Below are 19684 nucleotides of genomic sequence, written 5' to 3'. Positions count from 1 at the left end.
CCTCGTTCTCTCTTTGTGTATTTAGGATCTCTGCCTGCATATTTATTATCCTGGGATTGCCTTTGCACCCAAGCTGGAGATTATGCTCAGTAAAGTGGCTGAGGAGGAAGCTGGGGATGAAGTTTTGTACTTCCAGGTTTAAATGAGCTTCAAAAACCACTTGGAATGAGCATCCAGTGCTGATCCCTGCAGGATTCTGAGTGGAGCTGAAGTTGTGTCCAGCCAGGACCAACCCACCACGCTGTTGTACAGGAGTGTGGCCAGGGTGGAGGATGTTGGGTTTTGGGTACAACCTGTAGTAACCCAGGGGACAAAACCTCTGCTGCTGCCTGGAGATTTCTCCTATGAGATGTCCTTTAGATAACAGCACAATTTCCAGCGTTCTCTTTGTATGTACTACAATGTCATTTTTAGAAAAACTGTTGGATGAAATATTTCCTTGTAGGTATCCAGGGCTGCTTTTAGTTGGATTCATTGCTCTGTAATGTCAGGTTTGGATTGACGTTATGGTAACTTCCAATGTTTCCTTGCAAGCAATAAAAAGACCCCAAATCTCCCTTTTCAACACCTCATTAAGTACCTTGATAGGGCAATGAGAAGTGGGATGACAACTGAAAAAGGAAAAGGAAAATCTGCAGTTTGCAAAGCTTTTGTTCAGATTTCCAGGATAACTGATGGATTCTGTGAACTGATGCTAATTAATAAATCCTAGTACTGAAGGAGAGAGGTGATTTTTAACTGTCCAAAATAACAAGTGCTTAGTGAGAAAAAAACTCAAAGGTGTGAGAGTAATTCTTGGCCAATAATTTTATTTCACCATCTTAACAAATGTAAATTTTATACTGTGGATGCTTTGCTGTAATTCCTGCACACAACACTGAATTCCCAAACATATTCCTGCTGCTACCCAGTGCACAAAATGCTCAGCATTGATGTCACTGGTGCCCAAAGGAACCACTGCATGTGAGTTTATTCCAAAGGAGTCTGTTTTTATGAGGAGCAGCTTGATAATAATTATTCCTCATTAGAACATTTCAAATCTTACTCTAATATTCCCAGGCAGACTAAAGGTGGCTTAGCTGCTTTTTCATGCCTGGTTTGAGGGTTGTTATTCCACACTGATCACAGCTCTGAGTGTGTGGGCTTGAGGAGGGGAAGAATTTTGCTGTGTCTCTCACACCTGCAGCTGGGATGAACAGAACGTGACCTCAGGGTGAAGCAGATCTGAGACAGAGATGGCAAATGCCTTGCACTGAAAGCAGTGTGTGAAATTCTGGTGTTTTTCCTGCTGTACCACTGGTGATGGTAACAGCTGGTGCATGTCAGGTGAAATCCCAGCTCTGACAAAGTCAATAGAGAAACCTTTCACAGACTGCAGTAGGACTAGTTCTTTATCCCGGAGGAAAATACGGTTTGAAGGTAAATTTGCAGAGGCTTATTGACAAGAGTGCCAGATTACACGGGCTGAAGGGGCATTTCCAGGTATATAGAGTTCACTGTGGAGTGTGGCAGACACATTCCAAGGAATTCAGTGCTAGCCCACAGAGGGAACAGAAATAAACCTGGACAAATCTGTTGTTTGCTTCTCGATGACAGACAATATAGGCACAAGAAGCTGTTAATATCTCTCCCCTTCCAAATTTGCACTTCTGTCACTAAGACTGCAATTTTTGCTCATCTGAGTTATGACAGAGAAGTCCAGAACAAAACCTTAAGAAGGTTTGGGAGCAAGTTTTCAAGGAAAAAGGGAGAGGGAATGGAGAATCTGGGAACTATTCATGAGTCTACATCACTCAATCCAATAGAATATTCCAATTTATATCTGAATTCTTAATCAGAAATAGAAAACACAAAAAGGACTGTGATACCTCGTTGACACCTCTGTTATTTTTTCACCATCTCCTTTAATTTGTATATTTATTTGCTTTAGTTTTTATATGTTTTAATTTATGCATTGTCTGATTTTAATGCAAACCCCCACTGAAGGCTGTAGGTGGGGTTTATACACCACTAAGAAACCACAAACCAAAGCAAAGCAGGAGAGCAGAAGTTCAATTTCTTTCTTACAAGTCACCTTAAATGCCTTGTGAGCTGAAGATAAGCATTGCCTGATTTTACTCTTGATATTCCTTGTGCTTCTCCCTCGCCTCTTCCCTCAAGAAAAACCTCAATCCAAATTCCCCCCAAAGTCAGGATGCCAATTATTTCCTCAGGTTTGGCTCCAGTGGCTGTCCAGGCATTTCTGCAGCACAGGAGCTGCACTCCAGAAAATTGTATTCTAGGTGGTGAAACCAGAAGGGAATAAAAAGAATTTGAAGTAGTTTGAAATATAAAACAATAATTTATTTTACTTCATTTTACTTGTTAACGTTTGTAGCTAATGATGATTTCATGAAACTGCTTTTATAATTCAATACATTCAAATCTATAAAGCAAACAGTTACTACCATGGGCTTTTCAAATTCCACAAACTGTCTTATATAAACAAATTAGCTGTACATGCACGTTTCTTCAATAGGTTGCAACATTTGCAAACATGCTTTAAAATCCTTTAAAGCTGCATAATAGTGTACTTTGCCTCAGGCTTTTCAGATGAAACCTCTATGCTTTCTTCAGAAACCTTAAAGAGAAAAATGTTTAAATGTTGAGCATAACTCTAAAAACTGCTGTTTGATAAATGTTAAATATTAGAAGAGAATGATTCTAATTCTGAGTTTAAACCTTGAGCTAAGTATTGATAAACAGCACTCTGTGTAGAAGTGAACAACAGCAAAATAATATCACAAAATATGGTTTCAAAAAAAAAATACATATGTGCAGTTGCTCTTGTGGGTTTCTTGCATTTTTTTTTTAGGTAAAGAAAAGCACGGGTACCTTTTAATATGAATATAGTTTAAGCAAATTACCTGTGTAAGTATGATTAATACATTTCTGATATTTAAACACTTCATGTAAAAGGTAACAAGTAAAAAAGTACAATCAGTATTCCAAAAAGCACTGCTAATATTGCCTTTGAAGGAGATGGGCAAGCTTCCTCTCCACTGCAGAATGGAGATCCTGGCACCCACGGTTGTAGAGTTCAGTATTTGAACTATAAACTTGGTGACTGTATCTTATATACAAAAACCTTGCCACATTGAACGAGGCATCGATTCCTACCCCACTGGTAGTGTTTTATGTACATAATTTAGCACTGGGGATTGATTATACAGTAGTCACTGACAGGAAGGAATTGTACACCCGCGTGCCGTCCGGTGACTTTGTTCCATGGGTTAGCAGTTCTTGGATCGTCATCCAATTGTCAAAAATTTTTTTATTTCTCTTCTTCATCATTTTTTTGTGGCTCAGTTCAATGATGTTCACCTCCCTCTTCTCCTCTGCGCCTTGCTGTTCCTTTAAGCACTCTAACCTGCTCTGCATCATGAACTCCCGCCGCCTCCTCTGCTCCTTGGCTTTCACCAGGTGCTGCTTCCTCTCCTCCTTGCTCCAGTACCGGCCCATCTTCATCTCGCTGATGGCATCGTCATCCGTGGTCATTCCACTGCGCTCCTCCTTGATCTTTATGGCCCGTTCCCTCAGCAGCCTGTCCCTCACCGGCCTCTTGGTGATGTAGCGCGTCCCGTCGCTCCTGACCTTGACCTTCCACTCCATCCTGGGCTCGCTCTGGCCCGAGGCCAAGTCCTTGCACATACTCACCAGGCTCATCTGGCTCTGTGCGTATTCCACGGCGGATTTCTGCTGGATCAGCTGCATGTAGCTCTGGTAGTGCTGGGCGTGGGCGGGGATGTGAGCGTGTTTGTACGGGGAGTGGTGGTAGGGGGACACGTAGGAGCCCGACGGCTTCTGGCCATGAGTGGGGCTTTTACTGCCGTCGCTGCCTTTCCTCTCCTTGCTCTCCACCTGCTTTCCAAGGTCAGGCTCTTTAGCGGAGGCGTGGCATTTACCAGTGCTGGATTCGTGGCTCTCTGAGCCGCTGCACAGATTCTTTTGGGAGACGCTGTATGCCGCTGCCCCCTCGTTTCCTTGGCAGCTCACGCCTTCCGCAGTTCTGCGCAGGGAGTTGTCAGGGGAGATCTCCAGCGTGAGCGGGGTGCTGCGGCAGCTCTCGCCCGTGTTGTAGGCACTGGAGCTGTCCTTGTCAGACTTCTCGGGCAGCTCGGTGATGTCCGACAGCTCGTGCCGGCGCACGTCGATGCTCGTGTTGTAGTTCCGGAAGCCGCTGTTGTGCAGCATCCAGGGCTCCCGGTACTGCTCCTTCAGCTGCTGCATCTTGTGGGCTCTCACGATGTTCAGGCACTCCAGCTCGATGTTGCGCAGCTCCTCGTTGAGCATCTCCAGCTCCCTGTCGACGCTCTCTTGGTCGCTTTTGCTCATCTCCAGGATGCTGTTGTGGTAGTACAGCCCGTACGGGTTGGCAGACTTCACCTGGCACTTCAGCTCCAGCAGCTCCCGGAACCGCTCGCACTCGTCCACAGGGATGCCGAGGAAATCGACGTCGGTGCAGTCGGCTGAGATGAAGGACTCGTTGCTGAACTGCATGTCCCCGCTTCCCAGGGTGTCGTGGCTGTAGGTCAGCTTCTTCTGGCTCCCCAGGGTGTTGGAGGAGGTGGTGTGATCGTCGCCGTTGTTCTCCTGCTCGGAGCTCTCGTCGTTGCGAGTGCTGTCGTCCGTGCGCCCCACGCCGCTGTCCTTCTCGTGCTGGTTGGACAGAATAGTGGCTGTGTCTGTGGTGCCTCCATCCTCCTCGTGCTTCTTCTAACAACAGAAACAGCAGGACACAAAGAAAAATTATTGCAAGCACAGGAAATATCTCAAGGTGTTTATTTTTAAATAGTTCTCCTAATCTGTCACTTTTTACACTTTCTGCATCTTATATGGAAAGAGTATTATCAAGAACTCAGAGAAAAGGTGACCCAACCCACAGCCTGCTGTGGATGTCCTTTTCAGAAGAACCTGAGGTCTGAGCTTCACCTATGCAGCAACAGTAGTAGAAGTCACATTTTCAAAATGTTTCTTCTCCCACTTAGGTGCACAATGATATCCTGCAGTGCCAAAGTGAGAGCATGGCTCCTCACAACATGGGGATGCCACAGAGGATGTAGAGTTTTAGAAAACTTTAGAAAAAAATCTAGGCAAAAATTGAGAAACTGCTTTAATCATGGTAGAATGATGGAGAAGATAAGCCCGTATCTGTGGCCCTGCATAAAATTTGTAATGTGAAAACTTTTTCTTTGCCTTTTCCCCCTTGAATAGATCTTACTTCAGTCATTTGTCTGAGTTGTCCATTTGGGTTTCCAGGTTTTGGGAGGCTGTTTCCAGTCTGTGCGTGCACATCAAATGGAGACTCTGTAAATCAGCTCTCTGCCTGCTCTACCCATCACAAACCCAGTACTCCTCTCAGTGACCACAGTGAGAGGGGATTTCCAAGAATTGTGATCATGTTGTTGTAAGAGGCAAAGCACAAAAGGTACTATTTTAAAACATCTTGGTCCCTGAGATGAAGTTGTGGACAGTCATGTAAAATCTTGATTTTACAGAAAGTCCTTTTGCCTTGATCTCAGAGTCACTTGAGACACCAAGTGTATTCAGCCAAGCTCAATATTGAATATTGAGTGCAGTGGGAAGTTTGACAGCCCTGAACACCAGAAGGGCAGTACCTGCTGAAGCATGCTGGCAGTAAATTGCATTGCCTGGTGGTGCTGTTCCTCTAACATGTCCATGTGCAAGTCATCCAGAAAATCGTTTCTGTCATCATCCATCCATCCTTCATCCAGCTGTGTGGAAAGGGAGGGAAAAAACAAACCAATCGTTGTCAAAAGAATGAAGACTGACATAAATTACAGCTTTTCTTTGTGGGCAGTGGTTGGGAAATCTCAGGAGATCCCTCCCTGTGACAGTGCTGCCGTGTCTTGGGAAGGAGCCTGTCCTTGTGCTAAGTGTGGGTATTGACTGTGCTACCTCCTCTCACAGCTGCCTCCATCTCCAGCAGCAGGGTTTTATCTTCAACAGCCCTCTACATATGAAAAAACTCAGCCTTTTGATCCGTGGAAATAAATACTTGTAAGAGTTGGGGCAGTTTTGGTTTGTGCACAACTTGATTAGGGCATATAAAAACACTCCAGAGCCCAAAGTTTGGACACGACTCTTGTGAGGCAGCATCAAACTCCAGAAGGAAAACCTGGCTGGGGTCTGTAGGACATTTTTATTCTCATTCCCAATTATCCCCTCAGGAAAGATCAGAAATATCCAGGCTCAGAGGACAGTGAAGACGCTGACCCTGTGTCTCCAGGTGCGCTGGCAAGGGCTGCTCTCCCAGCATCGGAGCAGAGACAGATCAAACAATGCTGCTCCCGGCTGTTTGTTCAACACCTTTGTTGTGCTAATCCCTGCTCTACAAAGGGATCTGGTTCAACCTTTTATTACAGCCGAGGAGGCTTCTTGACAGTATTCAAGTACTTTAAGAGACGGTGTATGAAGGGCTAAATAATAGGTGTTTTAATGAATGAATAATCAATAGCTGTGGGAATTAGAGTTCAGCATTTTCTTCAAAACTGGGGCTTAAAACCATTCATAATACCTCGCACTGATGTTTGTAATAGCATTGCAGCACAAATAAATCACCAAATGTCTTAGAAATTGAATTCTAATATAAAATATATATGTAAGTACCATGACTACTGAATTCCATTATTTTAGACCACATATATATGTGCGTATTATATGGTTTTAGGTAGATCTGGTAGATTTAGACAGCTTAAACAATTTGAAAGAACTGCTTTCTACAAAACAGCAATTGTTTTAATTAAGACTCAAGTGAGGGTTTTTTGTTGCCGCCGTACCTGAATTTCTGGTCTTGCCACAAGTAAGGAGATATTCTTGCTCTCCTCGCTGGAGAGAAGTGCCACAGCTTCCTCTCGGTTCTGCACCTCGATGCCATTGATCTTCAAAGAAAAAAAAACACCATGATATGTTTTCAGGGGCACCTGGACGCTGCTGTGCCGAGCTCCATGGAAGTGCTTGGCTGGATGGGTCCATGTGCACATCCCCAGCCTTGTGCAGAGAAGCGCTGGACAATGTGGTGCTTTGGGCATGTGATGCTGTTCCAGCTCCCTGCATGGAACGTGCAGAGCCTTGTTTTGAGGGCAGAAAGTGGAATTCTGGGGTTTAGGACACTTGGAGCCCTTCCCACACGTACCTGGATAATGCGATCCCCTTCCCGGAGCCGCCCGTCTTTCGCTGCGATGCTGTTGGGGTCAATCTGCAAAATAAGAGAACTCTGAGTGCTCTGCAGGTTTGGGAGCTCAGTATTCACTTCCCCTTATTTCCTGAGTGGGGCATTTTGATGGAAAGTTATAGATTTAATGATGAGTTTCTTTCCCCAAACTGATGCAATGAATTTGAAATGGTTCTGCATGGTGAAAAAACATTGCTGTAGAAAATGCTACTCTTTTCATGGAGAGGACAAAGAGAGACAAATGGGCCCCGGATGTTTGCAAATAAAAGTGTGTGTGTTTTTTTTATAATTTATATTGTTTCAGGAATAATCAAGAATAAAAATTAAAGGGGGAATATATGAAAATACTCCAAAGGCATCATTGTTAATATAATGAAATTTAACTTCAGTGGGAGCAGGGCTGCACTAAGTTTGGAGAAAAGGAAAATAATTAGATTTCTTCCAATTACTGCATTTTGGGTGTTTATCCAACATGGAACAGACAGAGGATAAATGTTTTAACTGCCCAATAATGCAGCTGAAAAGACAAATGGTATCTTATGGAAAGCAGCTCAATCTTACCTCACTCACATAAATACCCATATCATCTTCATCATCCGTTCTGTAACAGACAGTGAGGCCAAGCTTGTCCTGGCTGTTCACTCTGTGTAAATCCACTTCCTGAGGTTAAAAAAAAAAAAAAAGGAAAATACATTGTCAGTGGGACACCGGTGACTGATGGAAGCAATTTTTCAAATGCAATGAAAATATTTTGCTTAAGTGATATACTGGATGTCTTTTCATTTCACTTGTAGACGAGGTTAACTTACTGAGCAAAACGTGATTATATGCAGACAATCAATACCTGGGACATTTTTGACCCTTCAATCAATAGGAAGTAATTTTGAAAATAGACCTTTTATTGATCTTAAGGAAGAAAAATTACCTATATTTCATGTAGTGCTAAGACTTCAAAGGCTAAAATACTTATAAAGTATGATTTCAATATTTGTCACAGCTGATACATATTTCCTAATAAGCAGGGTAATTCTCTGGCTTTTCAGAAAAAAGCTATAATACTCTATTACTTTAAATTGTATAATTTTCATGGAGTCACCTAATAAATTTCTCAAAAGTGTGACTGAAGATCAATATATTGTCAGCAAAGCATTTGGTATTGGTAATAGAAACATGATAAGCATTTCAGTATCTTGCAACTGTTTGGTTTCAGCAGGTCACGGTGGTCTTGTTAATCTCACAGACATTTAACCCATCTTAAAAATGCATGTTCTTCCTCTATGCTTCTTTCCATGAGGAATTCCTGAGGGTTGTTTTTTTTTATTCTGTGTTTGCCTCTGCTGTGTGACACTGGCTGGTGGGAAGGGCTGTAAAATCCACGGAGATGCCCCCAGGCTGTGGGGTGTTCCTGGCTGGTGACCATCCCTGTGGCATCCTTCAGTCCTGCCTTTTTGCTTCTGAGGGATATCCCGGGGGTTTAACGTGTTTAACCAACTTTTTGTGACTGCTGTGCTGGTCCTGAGAATGCTGCCAAGGGGAGGGAGGATTTTGCTGCACAGACAGAGGTGTGAAAGCACCTGGAGATGTTTTACTTCCTCGGGTGAGGGGAGTGATTGAGGCTGGGCAAGGTCCTGCTCCTTTTCAGGCCAGGCAGGACAGAGGCAGATCTGGGCTCTGCTGAGAAGGGAAAAGTGGGACCAGAAAAAAGGGACACAGTGGGATCCCAGGGCTGTCCCAGCCTCTGTTTGTGCTGGGACCTGCCATTCCAGAGGAAAAGTCCTGATAACACAGCTCCTTTCTGACATCTCTCTTGCTGTGCCATTTGGAAGGGGCAAGACAATAAAACAAGCTGATATGAATAATTTATTGGTGTGTCTAGCTGACAGCTGCCAAGATCAGCAATCTCATGTTATTTACTTGTCAACATGTGTAATTTCTTTTTTTTTTCCCCTAAAGAAGCGTAGCTGTAAATGTCAGTGACATTTCAGCTGGTATTTAAGTGGTTTCAATCAATAGTATCCATGGTGAACTGCTGTGCTTTTCCCCCCCTCTTTTGTCACTTAAAGGTTTGAACACAATGCTTTAATAGCAGGGTTTTCTTCACATTTCTAAAGCTTTGGAGTTTTCTAGAGGGGAGATGGAGATTCTTCACAAGAAAGATTAGACAAAGTGGATTCAGTTGTGATCTCAGCTGATCCTCCAGAATCCACTGCAGTCAATGGGTTCATCCTGCATTTACCCTCGGGGTGAACTGGGGGTGAGGTGGGAATTTCTGGATTGAGCTTAATTCAGGCCTAGAATGATTCCCATATTCCCTGCATACTTCAACAAAAAAGTTTCATTCAGGAATGCTTTTATATACTTGATTGATTTGAAAACATGGCAAGAAATTTGTATTGGGGCTCATTCTACTCCTTGCCATACTGGCAGTAAATATATATATATGTATTATGTATATATATAAAATGTTAAAAAACCCCCACAAAACCAAACAGAAATATATGGTGACTCTGGCCATTGCTTAAATAGATCCTGTGTAACTACAAACACTTGGAGGGGAAGGAAAAGAGGGAGCAAGCTGTTATTTTCATTCTTATTTGCCACATGTTTTGACTAACAATAGGTGTTTTCCCAGCAGTGCTCAACTATAAAGGGTATCATAACTAAAAATAAAGCATGGGTTTCTATTTCTCATCTGAGACATCACCTGTGATATACTGGAAGGTAATAAATCATCTGGTAAATGAAATAATATATATTTTCGAAAGGAAAGGACTACCAGTTGTTTAAAAACACACTCAGAAATAAAGCAGAAAAAAAAGCTAGAGCAGAAAAAAACTTATAGAGCAGGTGTTTAGAACCTGAATTTTTATGAGTAGTTAGTTGACAGACTCACTCTTGGGTACAATCCCTCTAGTCTTTGATAGGAAGAGAGAAAGTGGATTTGATGCTACCCAAATATGATAATTTTATGAACTTAAACATAGGAACAGCTGCTTTCTCTGGGTCTTTGCATCAGTGAAGTTTTAATATAATCATAAAGGTATGAAATATTTGAGAGATAAAAGTGTGCAATTCCAGTTGGAGTTGAAGAATCAACACCAGAGTCTTCAAAGCAAAGGTTATTTTCCATATTCAGAGGCAAGTCTGTGTAATGCAGAGATACATGAAAGGGGAAAATAGAAAACTGGTACCTGCAAGTACAGGACTTATGGCAGCTTGAGTAATTGTACTAGGAATTAATTAAACAGAGGAAAATTAATATGGGCCTGGAGAACTCTGAAGGTGTAAGTTCCTGTGTTTACAATGCTACAGGACTTGCCATTTCTTACAGTTTTGTCTCGGGGGCTGCATTCCTGGGCAGTGGAAGGGACACACTGAGGTTATTCCACACCTGGGCTACATCCACAGAAAGCAGCTGGCAGGCAGAGGTGCTGCCCACAAAGTGTGGGTTAATGTGAAAAATGTAAAATTCCATCGATGAGAAGTTTTACACTCGCAGATAATTCAAATCTGCTTCTTCAGATCAGGTAAAAGTGACATTTTGAGAGTTGTTCAAAAGAGGATTTGGATGCTCTTTCGAAATAGTCTGTGCAAGAGAAGTGTCTGAAAGATTATTGGCTCCTCATCAAATGCAGAGCCAAGGAGGGCTCACAGAGCTGGTTGCTGAAATCCATCTGGCATTTGCAGCAAGACAAGAAGAAATGAACATGCCCTGTGACATTATACCTGCAACCACTCATCATAATGAATTAGGAGCGAGTGATAATAGTAAATTAACCTCTATAAGCTCAGAAGATCCTTCATTTGCAGAGGATTATTGAATTATTGTACTGCTGATTTAGAATTATGGCCTGCCTGCAAATTTATAAAAATCAGAGTCCTTTCTCTAACAAGACAGAAATGAGCAGTAGAGATCTGAAATGACAGCCATGGGTAAAAATAGTTCAGTCACTCAGAAAGTCTCATCCACAGCTTGCATGATAAGTGCTCTGTCCTCCTCCCTCTCTCTGTAAGATGTGCTGTTTTTTTTCTGTGCTGACCTCTGCCATACCTGACCAGCAGGGTCCCCTTTTTTTGCTATTGCATTAATAGGTTTCATACAGAAAAGAAACTCAGGGAAATAAATATAAAGAACTATTTCCTTTACTACTGTACGGAGCCTTCTTGCTACTTTTTGGCAACTGATCTTGCTACAGCAGGAGGAAAAATATTGTTCATGCTTTCTTGAACTTAAGAAAGTAATCTTTACATTTGTATTTTCATATCAAAGTGGTTTTCAGCACAGGTGAATGGAAAAAAATCCCACCCCGTCCCTTTTCAAAGGAGAAAGTGCTATAAACTAGATTTTCTTTCCAAAATTCTCTGCCCTAGAGAAGCAGAAATCCACCTGGAGATTTCTGTGGCAGCCCAGCTCTGTGATGGGAATTCTCTGTCAGACCACAGAGGCTGGACCAGCTTTAGTCACCAGTGGTGCTGGGGAAGGCTGAAGAAAAGTGTTTCTCACCCTGATGAAAGGAGGCTTGGGATGCCTCAGTAAGATAACGGGGAGGATGCCCAGGCTCTCTGCCAAGCAGATGGGCAGAGCTCCATAAATCAGACCTTTCTCACACAGCACGAGGTGTTGAGGCCAGGCTGGAAACCTCCAGGGAGCAGAGGGAGGACAACCTTTCAGTGCCAGATGAAACGTTTTACCACTTCTGCGTTTGTTCCAAACAAGGAACATACAAATATTTGTGTTAGAAAGTGCAGCTGTGAAGCTTTTTAAACCTTTACATATTCAATCACTGCCTCCAGCAGGCCTGCTCGGGCTGCAGCTCTTTGTATTCTGAGACACAGCAATGCCTTGAGAAGCTCCTGATCAGTGCAGCTCCCTGCAGAGCTGGAGTTTTCATAGAGGAGAAATATATTCACATAAAAGATGCTTTGAAACCCTTTGCAAACCAGGATGGAATAAAAATTGCAGAATGCCTGTGATGGAGCCTTCAGATTTGCATGTTCAGAGAGCTGCCTCTCTTGCAAACAGATTATTGGAGAAATGAAAGAAAAGTTTCAAGAGAAGTAGCAAAGTACAGCAGAGGGGAGAGCTTGAAACCCTGGTACTCAGCTTTTACTCATGGTTTCCTAAAAGCAGTGGAGTACTGATTTCAGATTGTGAAGCACGTTCCTTGTGTTCAGTGTGTTCATCTTTTGCTGATCAGCTGTTGTGGTTTCATGCTGGGAACACTGGGAGCCGTGCACTGGGTGGGCAAAAAGCTCTTTGAACGAATTTGGTGTCCTCCTTTGGTCTTTGGACAAGAATGTTTCATTTCTGTCCAAGACTGAGTGAGAGTATCAGAGGGAAATTTCTCAGCAGTAGCAAACATTTAATGTAATTTTCATCTCCAAGCTTGACTGACTCTCAACTAACCATTCAGTTGAGTTCAGTTCTTTCCTTGCAAAGAAAGACCTACATACAACTGGCATTTGGGAAGGGTGAAGACAGAAAGTCAAATGGGAGGGAACAGGCCCCTTTTTGATGTTGAATGTTCTCCTTTGTAATGTGAGAAAGTTCTACTGAGAGAGCCCTGGCTTGGGCTGTGTCTGACAGCTGGACAGACTTGTTTGAATAAACATATTAATGCATAACACTGCTGGGGAATCCTGGAGTGACATTATTCTTCCTTTATGAGCCTGAAATGACTTCTAGCTGGGCCTCCGTGAAGAATGAATGTACTTTTAATTTATAATAAAATAGGAGTTCACGATTTAGTTCCTCTTTACTTGTGGCACGGCAACTTCAAAAGAAAAGAAATGGTATTTATTTATTTTTGTAGCAGAGAATATATGGCAGTTACCTCTGAGTCATCAATTTTAAGACAAATGTTGGGATAAAACCGAGAATACAATTTTGGCACCTCAGCAATACTGCCAGCATAAATTCCTTCCTATGGATATTTACATTGGAGGTTTGCTGCGAACTTGGCTATTTCACCTTTTTTTGTCTTGTTTGCTTGTTACAAATCACTAACCAGTCAGTTATAGACCATAAAAGTTTAGATGAGGAGCTTCTGATTTAAATTCAAAGCACATTTTATAGACACAGAAACCCAGAAGGCTGACTTGATGGCTTTCTTACTTTCGACATTCCTGCTGCAGTCAATGAAACAGTGCCTTTGTGGTCTTTTAAAACATATCTATCAAAAGGCAAACAAAAAAGCAACCAGCCAGTTGAGTCCCTGTTAGCACTTTGACCTTACCATTGATCATAGTCTTTACAATTTGAACAGGAATCTTTAGTGGGTTTTAAGAAATACTATTAGGCTACAGAGACTTTCCTAATGTTCATCTGCCTGTGTTACTGAGCTGATCACCTTTTGCCATCAAGTACTATATCAATGTCAAAATTATGAATGTTGTGGTTTAAGGCATATTAAGGTTTGGCTACTGGAGTGGGTGTGCTTAAACTGTTTTCAGCTCAACCGGTTGACCTTCTAATGGAAGCATTATAATTTATCCACAATATTAGATTTCCTAAAAAGTAGATTTTGGAAAGATGCTGGCAGAAAACATTGATTTGTTCAACATTTTCCTTTGAGACTGAAATCTATATTGTATTTGTTTTTATTTAAGAGAGAAAAAAAGGCCCTTGTTTGAAAAGTAAGGCCTTGAAGTCTGCTAAGTAGCATTTGTTTTACTGGCACTTTGAATTTATCCTGCCTTTGATTTACGTTTGTATACAGAGATGAATTGCTACCAGATCCGCAGAATTTGAGAACAGCTTGCAAACTTTTTATGGGGTTTTAGTCCTTGATCCTGCAAACACTTTTATAGAAGGAAACAACCTGGTGCTCATAGAATGACTGAACTCTGCTCCCTCTGAAGCTGTTGATAAATCTGCACTGATTTCAGCAGAGCTTCAGGCAGGTCAGCACTGCGTGCTTTGACAAATAGGTGTTAGCAGGACCAGGAGAGCTAAGAAATCAGAAGAGCAAGCCAGCTAAGGGCATAAAATATTCTCTTACTGATCTTGGGTGGATCAGCTGGTCAGACTTTGCTGGCAGTATTTAGAACTTTGGGATACTTTGCTGCTGTATTTATTACAAATAATTAAAAACACTTCACTGGGTCAGTCCTGCTTAAGCATCTTACAGAACCCCACAATTCCTGTGCTGCACTTTGAATGGTTGGCAGCAGGTTATTAAAATTAGGAATGGGAAAACTCAAGATGAACTTGTGATGGGCTATTCAAGCATGAAAACTAAAAGTGATTTTTAAAGATTTGGCAGGGAAAAGGGCTTGCATACCTTCATGACTGATTCAACTTTTATTATCTGTAATTTCATATGTATACATATGTCACTTAAGTAAGGAGAAAGGGAGGAACAGCTTAGTGTAGTGGCAAATCTATCCTGGCCTTGTCTTGTAAACTTAACATATTTCAAAATTATATGATCAAGAACATCTGTTTCTCAGCCAGGAAATATTTAAGGGAAACTCACACATTTTTACTGTGCTTATGTGGAACAGGTCCTGCCACTCAGCGGAGCCTTTCAGATTTTCAGAAAGCCTAAATCAGAACGCTTACACAGAATTTAATTAAAGGAATCAATGACTTCATTATTTATGTTAATTCATTACCTGAAGTTCATCAGTGCCTGGCTCTCAGTTCAATGGTGTGATAAAGGTATCAGCAAATAGTGAACAATGTTATCACAAATATCTGCTTTGAAAAGTCTTTTCACTTTATACAATTCAGAGACCTTGAGGTGCACATGGAAATGAAATAGTTACTCAGATTAAGTACCTCTAATTCCAACTCATCCCGGTCCATTTCTTGATGAATTCCTCCCATGTAGTCATTTGGGTCATAGTATTCATGCACGGATGGATGGCTGGGAAAAAAAAGGTATTTTTTAGGACAGCACTCAGGACTTTAGTGGAACTTGTTAATGCATTCCAAGCTTGTAGGGGAGATGATGGAGGAGCTGCGTGTGGTTAATTCTATAAGCTACACCACTTACCCCAGTAAGTGTTTTAAATGAAAATTCCATGTATTGTAGGAGGACAGCCTGCTGCTTTTTACTGCTTGAGCTCTCCCACACTTCCACTGCCTTTACTTTGGAAGTTGAAAGCAGTGTAAGGCTCTTGTGATCACTGTTTTCTGTGCTGGATTGTTTTATCTGCAGTGAAAGTAAACTCCCTTTAATTCTCTGTTAACTAGATACATGTCTGAGGCTATTTATGTAACAGCATCTGCTAATTGGCTAGAATAGTCAAGTTGTTGGAGCAGGCGAGATTAATCTGAATGGGATTGGGAGAAGTGAGAGGAAACACTAAGAAAAAATGACTCTGCTTTCACATGCTGGGTGACAGCACACCCAGAGGGCTGAGCGTGACCCTCTCATGGGAAGGGCTGTGAGGGAACACCAACACTCCCAGCTCAGAGGAAGGGCACTGGTGATCCAGCAGCTGGGATCTGTCTAAGGATTAAGGAACAATAAGAAGTTGATAGGGCTAAGATGAAATAATGCAGGCATGTTGCAGCCTAAGTCATAGAATGGTGAAATCATGGAACAGTTTGGGGTGGAAGGCACCTTAAGGAAAATCTCATTCCATCCCTGCCATGGGCAGAGACACCTTCCACTAGTCCAGGTTGCTCAAACCTGCCTTGGACACTTCCAGGGATGGGGCAGCCAGAGCTTCTCTGGGCAACCTGTGCCAGGGCCTCACTAACCCTCACAGGGAAGAATTTTTTCCTAAATGATTCATCAGGAATTATCTTTGCCATTTTCTAAGTGTAACTGGTTTTGCAATTGGCAAGTCAGAGGTACTACAAGTCCCTACTGCAGATGAGGTTGGGAGGTGCAGAGTCGAGGCCCTAGGAATAATCATGTCCTCCCCACAGGCTCCAAGCCCTGCTGTTTGTTCACTGCAAGCTCCAAGCTCCAGCCTTTTGTCAAGTATTTCCACTAAATTGTGCTGCTGTACTTGAATTTTCAGTGGGGTGGGAATAGGTGCCCATGCCGGAATATTGGATGGCTGGAACCATCCTTTAGGTATCAGCAGAGAGCGTCATGAGAGGAACAGACAGTGCAGATGGAAAGGTCCTGGCTCAATGTGTGGAAGTTAATGTGCTGTGAAAGTCACCCAGGGGCAGTGCAGGATCAGTGCCTGCTTCAGCCAAACGCTGTTTCCCAGGAGTGCTGGCAGGGATGCCTGCAGAGGTGCACAGGGAGGGTGGGCGCACACCACTCCTGTCCCTCACCGCGTGCAGGATCACCTCAAAACCAGAATTTCTGTGGCTTGACCAGATCAGTCTCTCCCACACAGCAAGTGAGAGGGTCAGAATCCTTTCCCCTCCCCGTTCCCTATGGAGATGCGTGGCAGGATGACAGGCAATCTGCAGGGGCTCCTCGGGGAGCTGTTTTCCTCTCCAACAGCATGTGAGGGCGGGGGGTGTGCGCGCCAGGAGATAATTGTCATTTGTATTTGTAAGTACAAAAGCATCAAATTACCATTAACAATAATTAAAATTTGATTCTAAAACATCCATGACAACACTGGTAAGTAATTTTAGTCCCAGAAAATAACTTATTCGAGTAACAGCGCTGCAGGGTTATAATAAAGTAATTAATACACTGGAACAGAACGTAGCAGCTCTTAGCATTACACAGTTTATGGCAGCCATAAAAAATAAAGTTAAAACATAAGCAACCCAAAGAGGCAGTGAGAGGAATTACAAAATGCAATAACTTTATCCATCAAATGCCAGCAAAAAAAATGAGCTTTATGAGGCCATGTTGTGACTCAGTGGCATTACTCATGTGAGTAATGTCTCGCTAATGCATAGGAAAAACGAAAATGCTGTGAGTTATGGCTCAGTGGTGGATGAATCCTGGCTACTTCTGGGAGTACATGTTTACCAGCAAGCGAGGTGAGGCTGTGAACCCCTTCTAACATGCCATGTTCACAGAATCACTGGGTTGGAAGAGACCTCCAAGATCATCGAGTCCAACCCAGCCCTGACACCTCAACTAAACCATGATATTGAGTGCCACATCCAGTCTTCTTTTAAACACATCCAGGGATGGTGACTCCATCACCGCCCCCCAGCAGACCATTCCAGTACTTTATTATTATAAAATAATATTATTATTTTTCTTTCCGTGAAAAACTTTTTCCTAATATCCAACCTGTATTTCCCTTGGCACAGCTTAAGGCTGTGTCCTCTCGTTCTGTCAGTGCTGCCTGGAGAAAGAGCCCAACCCCACCTGAGCACAGGCACCTTTCAGGGAGCTGTAGAGATTGAGAAGGTCACCCCTGAGTCTCCTTTTCTCCAGGCTGAACACCCCCAGCTCCCTCAGCCCTTCCTCACAGGGTTTGTGCTCCAAGCCCCTCTCCAGCCTCGCTGCCTCCTCTGGATGCACTCAAGCGCCTCAATGTCCTTCCTAAACTGAGGGGACACAGCTGAACACAGCACTCAATGTCCTTCCTAAACTGAGGGGACAAACTGGACACAGCACTCAATGTCCTTCCTAAACTGAGGGGACACAGCTGAACACAGCACTCAATGTCCTTCCTAAACTGAGGGGACACAGCTGGACACAGCACTCAATGTCCTCCCTAAACTGAGGGGACACAGCTGGACACGGCACTCAATGTCCTTCCTAACCTGAGGGGACAAACTGGACACGGCACTCGAGGTGTGCCCTCACCAGTGCCGAGCACAGGGGCAGAATGACCTCCCTGCTCCTGCTGGCCACACCATTCCTGACTCAGGTGCCAGTGGCCCTCTTGGCCACCAGGGCACACCAGGATTTCTGAGGCTCAGAAAAGCTTTGCTTACTCTTCAGGCAGCAGGTAGGGGTCCAGCACGGGCACGGGCGGGGCGGGCGAGCCCATCTTGCTGAGGGCCATGATGTGCTCGAAGGTGATGTCGGTCTGGGTGCCCACATCCACCAGCTGCGGCTCGTGGGCCTTGGCGCGCGGGGCCCTCCTCAGCACCTGCACCACGATGGGCTCCTTGGCTGTCTTGAACGCCTCCACCGCCTGCTCGTGGGTGGCTTTGGATAAATCCTTCCCATTGACCTGTGGGGAGAAAGCAGCAAAGCCATCAGGGACAGCAAAGCCCTCAGGGACAGCAAAGTCATCAGTGGCCCAGCCTCAGCTTGCAGCCATCCCAAGGTGTGCCAGGAATCATCCCCGCCACTTCACGCATCTCTCATCTTCCATTTTCCCCACAATAACTTTACAAATCCTTTGCCCCACCTTTGATTTTGATAGATTTTACTGGGCTCGCTCTTTGAGGTGAAGTGCAAACCAGCACCACATTTGTTTCTTGCAGAAATCCCTCAGCCCTCGTTCAAACACGATACGTTATTGATTCTCCCGTGGTTTTTCTAGTTTTGGTTTGTTTTTTAGACTCTTCACCTTTTTGCTGAACAAAACCAAAACTACAAAGCTACGTGTTTGTGTCTGATAAACAATTTGTCAGATGAAACATGATGGTAGTACTCAGTCACTGCAATAAAAAAGTCCATTTTAGAGTAGTGGATAGAAATAACAGGAGATATGCCAGGCCATGGAACTGGGCTGAGAAGAGAATTCACACACTGCACTAAGTACACACTGTAATGTTTGGTCATATTAAAGTAAACAGGGCACCTGAATGAGAACATTACTCAGCAAAATAACTTAATTTAGCCCATACTTAACATATTGCCCAAGGCTAAAAACTGGCTGATATAAAGAGGGTTAACTTGAGTGCAGAATAGATTGAAAAGGCAAAATTCCTGCTGAATTACCTTGTGCAACTAACACTTCCCACCACCCCACCCATGTCATCCTAGGTTTGCCTTAGAGAGGTGATGACACCAGGATTTCTGTCAAGCCAGCTGAGAGGGGAAGGTGTTAGCACGACATTCACATCACACAAACACTTGCACTGCACACGATTGCTCCCAGTAATGTAAAGTTTGGCCTGGTCAAATTAAATACCATTAACTCGCCCAATTGAGCAGATTACTTTCAAACAGTTTGTACAGCTGTAAAATTAGGTTCAGCGTAATGTTTTCTCTGGAAAAAGGAAATGCTGATTATGGTTTGAGTTTTATTATTTGCTGCAAATTAAACGTTGTACATTTTACTGTGTGCATCCTTTTTTTTTTTATTTTCTTGGTACAACTAAACCCAACAAGCAATCAAAAGAAAAGAATCGAAATTGCAGTGCATAATGTTTTTCAGAAATGTGCTCAGAATAACTCTTGAGCAGGAAACTATTTACAAAGATCCTTTCTCCATCTTTATAGTAAAACCTGGTAAAATCCTGCAAAGGACAGATTTCCAGTTCATTCCCAAATGCTGTAAGAAACCTGGATTACAGACAGTTTAGTACAGGCCTGCATTTTAATTTAGGATCCTTAGGACACTTTTATTTCTGCAAATCCACAGACTGGCATCCTCTTTGTGCTC

General features: G+C 43.1%; 1 protein-coding gene across 1 annotated transcript in view; it reads right to left on the bottom strand.

Moving 5' to 3' along the window:
* Window positions 1-806: 806 nt before the first annotated feature.
* LOC134558131 (E3 ubiquitin-protein ligase PDZRN3-like) overlaps window positions 807-19684 on the bottom strand; it is a 29924-nt gene continuing 11046 nt past the window's right edge. The window contains exons 2-8 of the mRNA XM_063411697.1: window positions 18060-18301; window positions 15018-15105; window positions 7796-7894; window positions 7196-7258; window positions 6840-6941; window positions 5658-5774; window positions 807-4755 (exon numbers count right to left, since the gene is read on the bottom strand). Of these exons, the coding sequence (XP_063267767.1) occupies window positions 3205-4755; window positions 5658-5774; window positions 6840-6941; window positions 7196-7258; window positions 7796-7894; window positions 15018-15105; window positions 18060-18301 (2262 nt within the window). The 3' untranslated portion in view covers window positions 807-3204. The remainder of the gene's footprint in view (window positions 4756-5657; window positions 5775-6839; window positions 6942-7195; window positions 7259-7795; window positions 7895-15017; window positions 15106-18059; window positions 18302-19684) is intronic.

Source organism: Prinia subflava, chromosome 14 (assembly GCF_021018805.1).
Source record: "Prinia subflava isolate CZ2003 ecotype Zambia chromosome 14, Cam_Psub_1.2, whole genome shotgun sequence".
NCBI classification, from domain to species: domain Eukaryota; kingdom Metazoa; phylum Chordata; class Aves; order Passeriformes; family Cisticolidae; genus Prinia; species Prinia subflava.
Note: the sequence above shows the minus strand (reverse complement) of the source record. Positions and strands in the feature narration are given on the sequence as shown.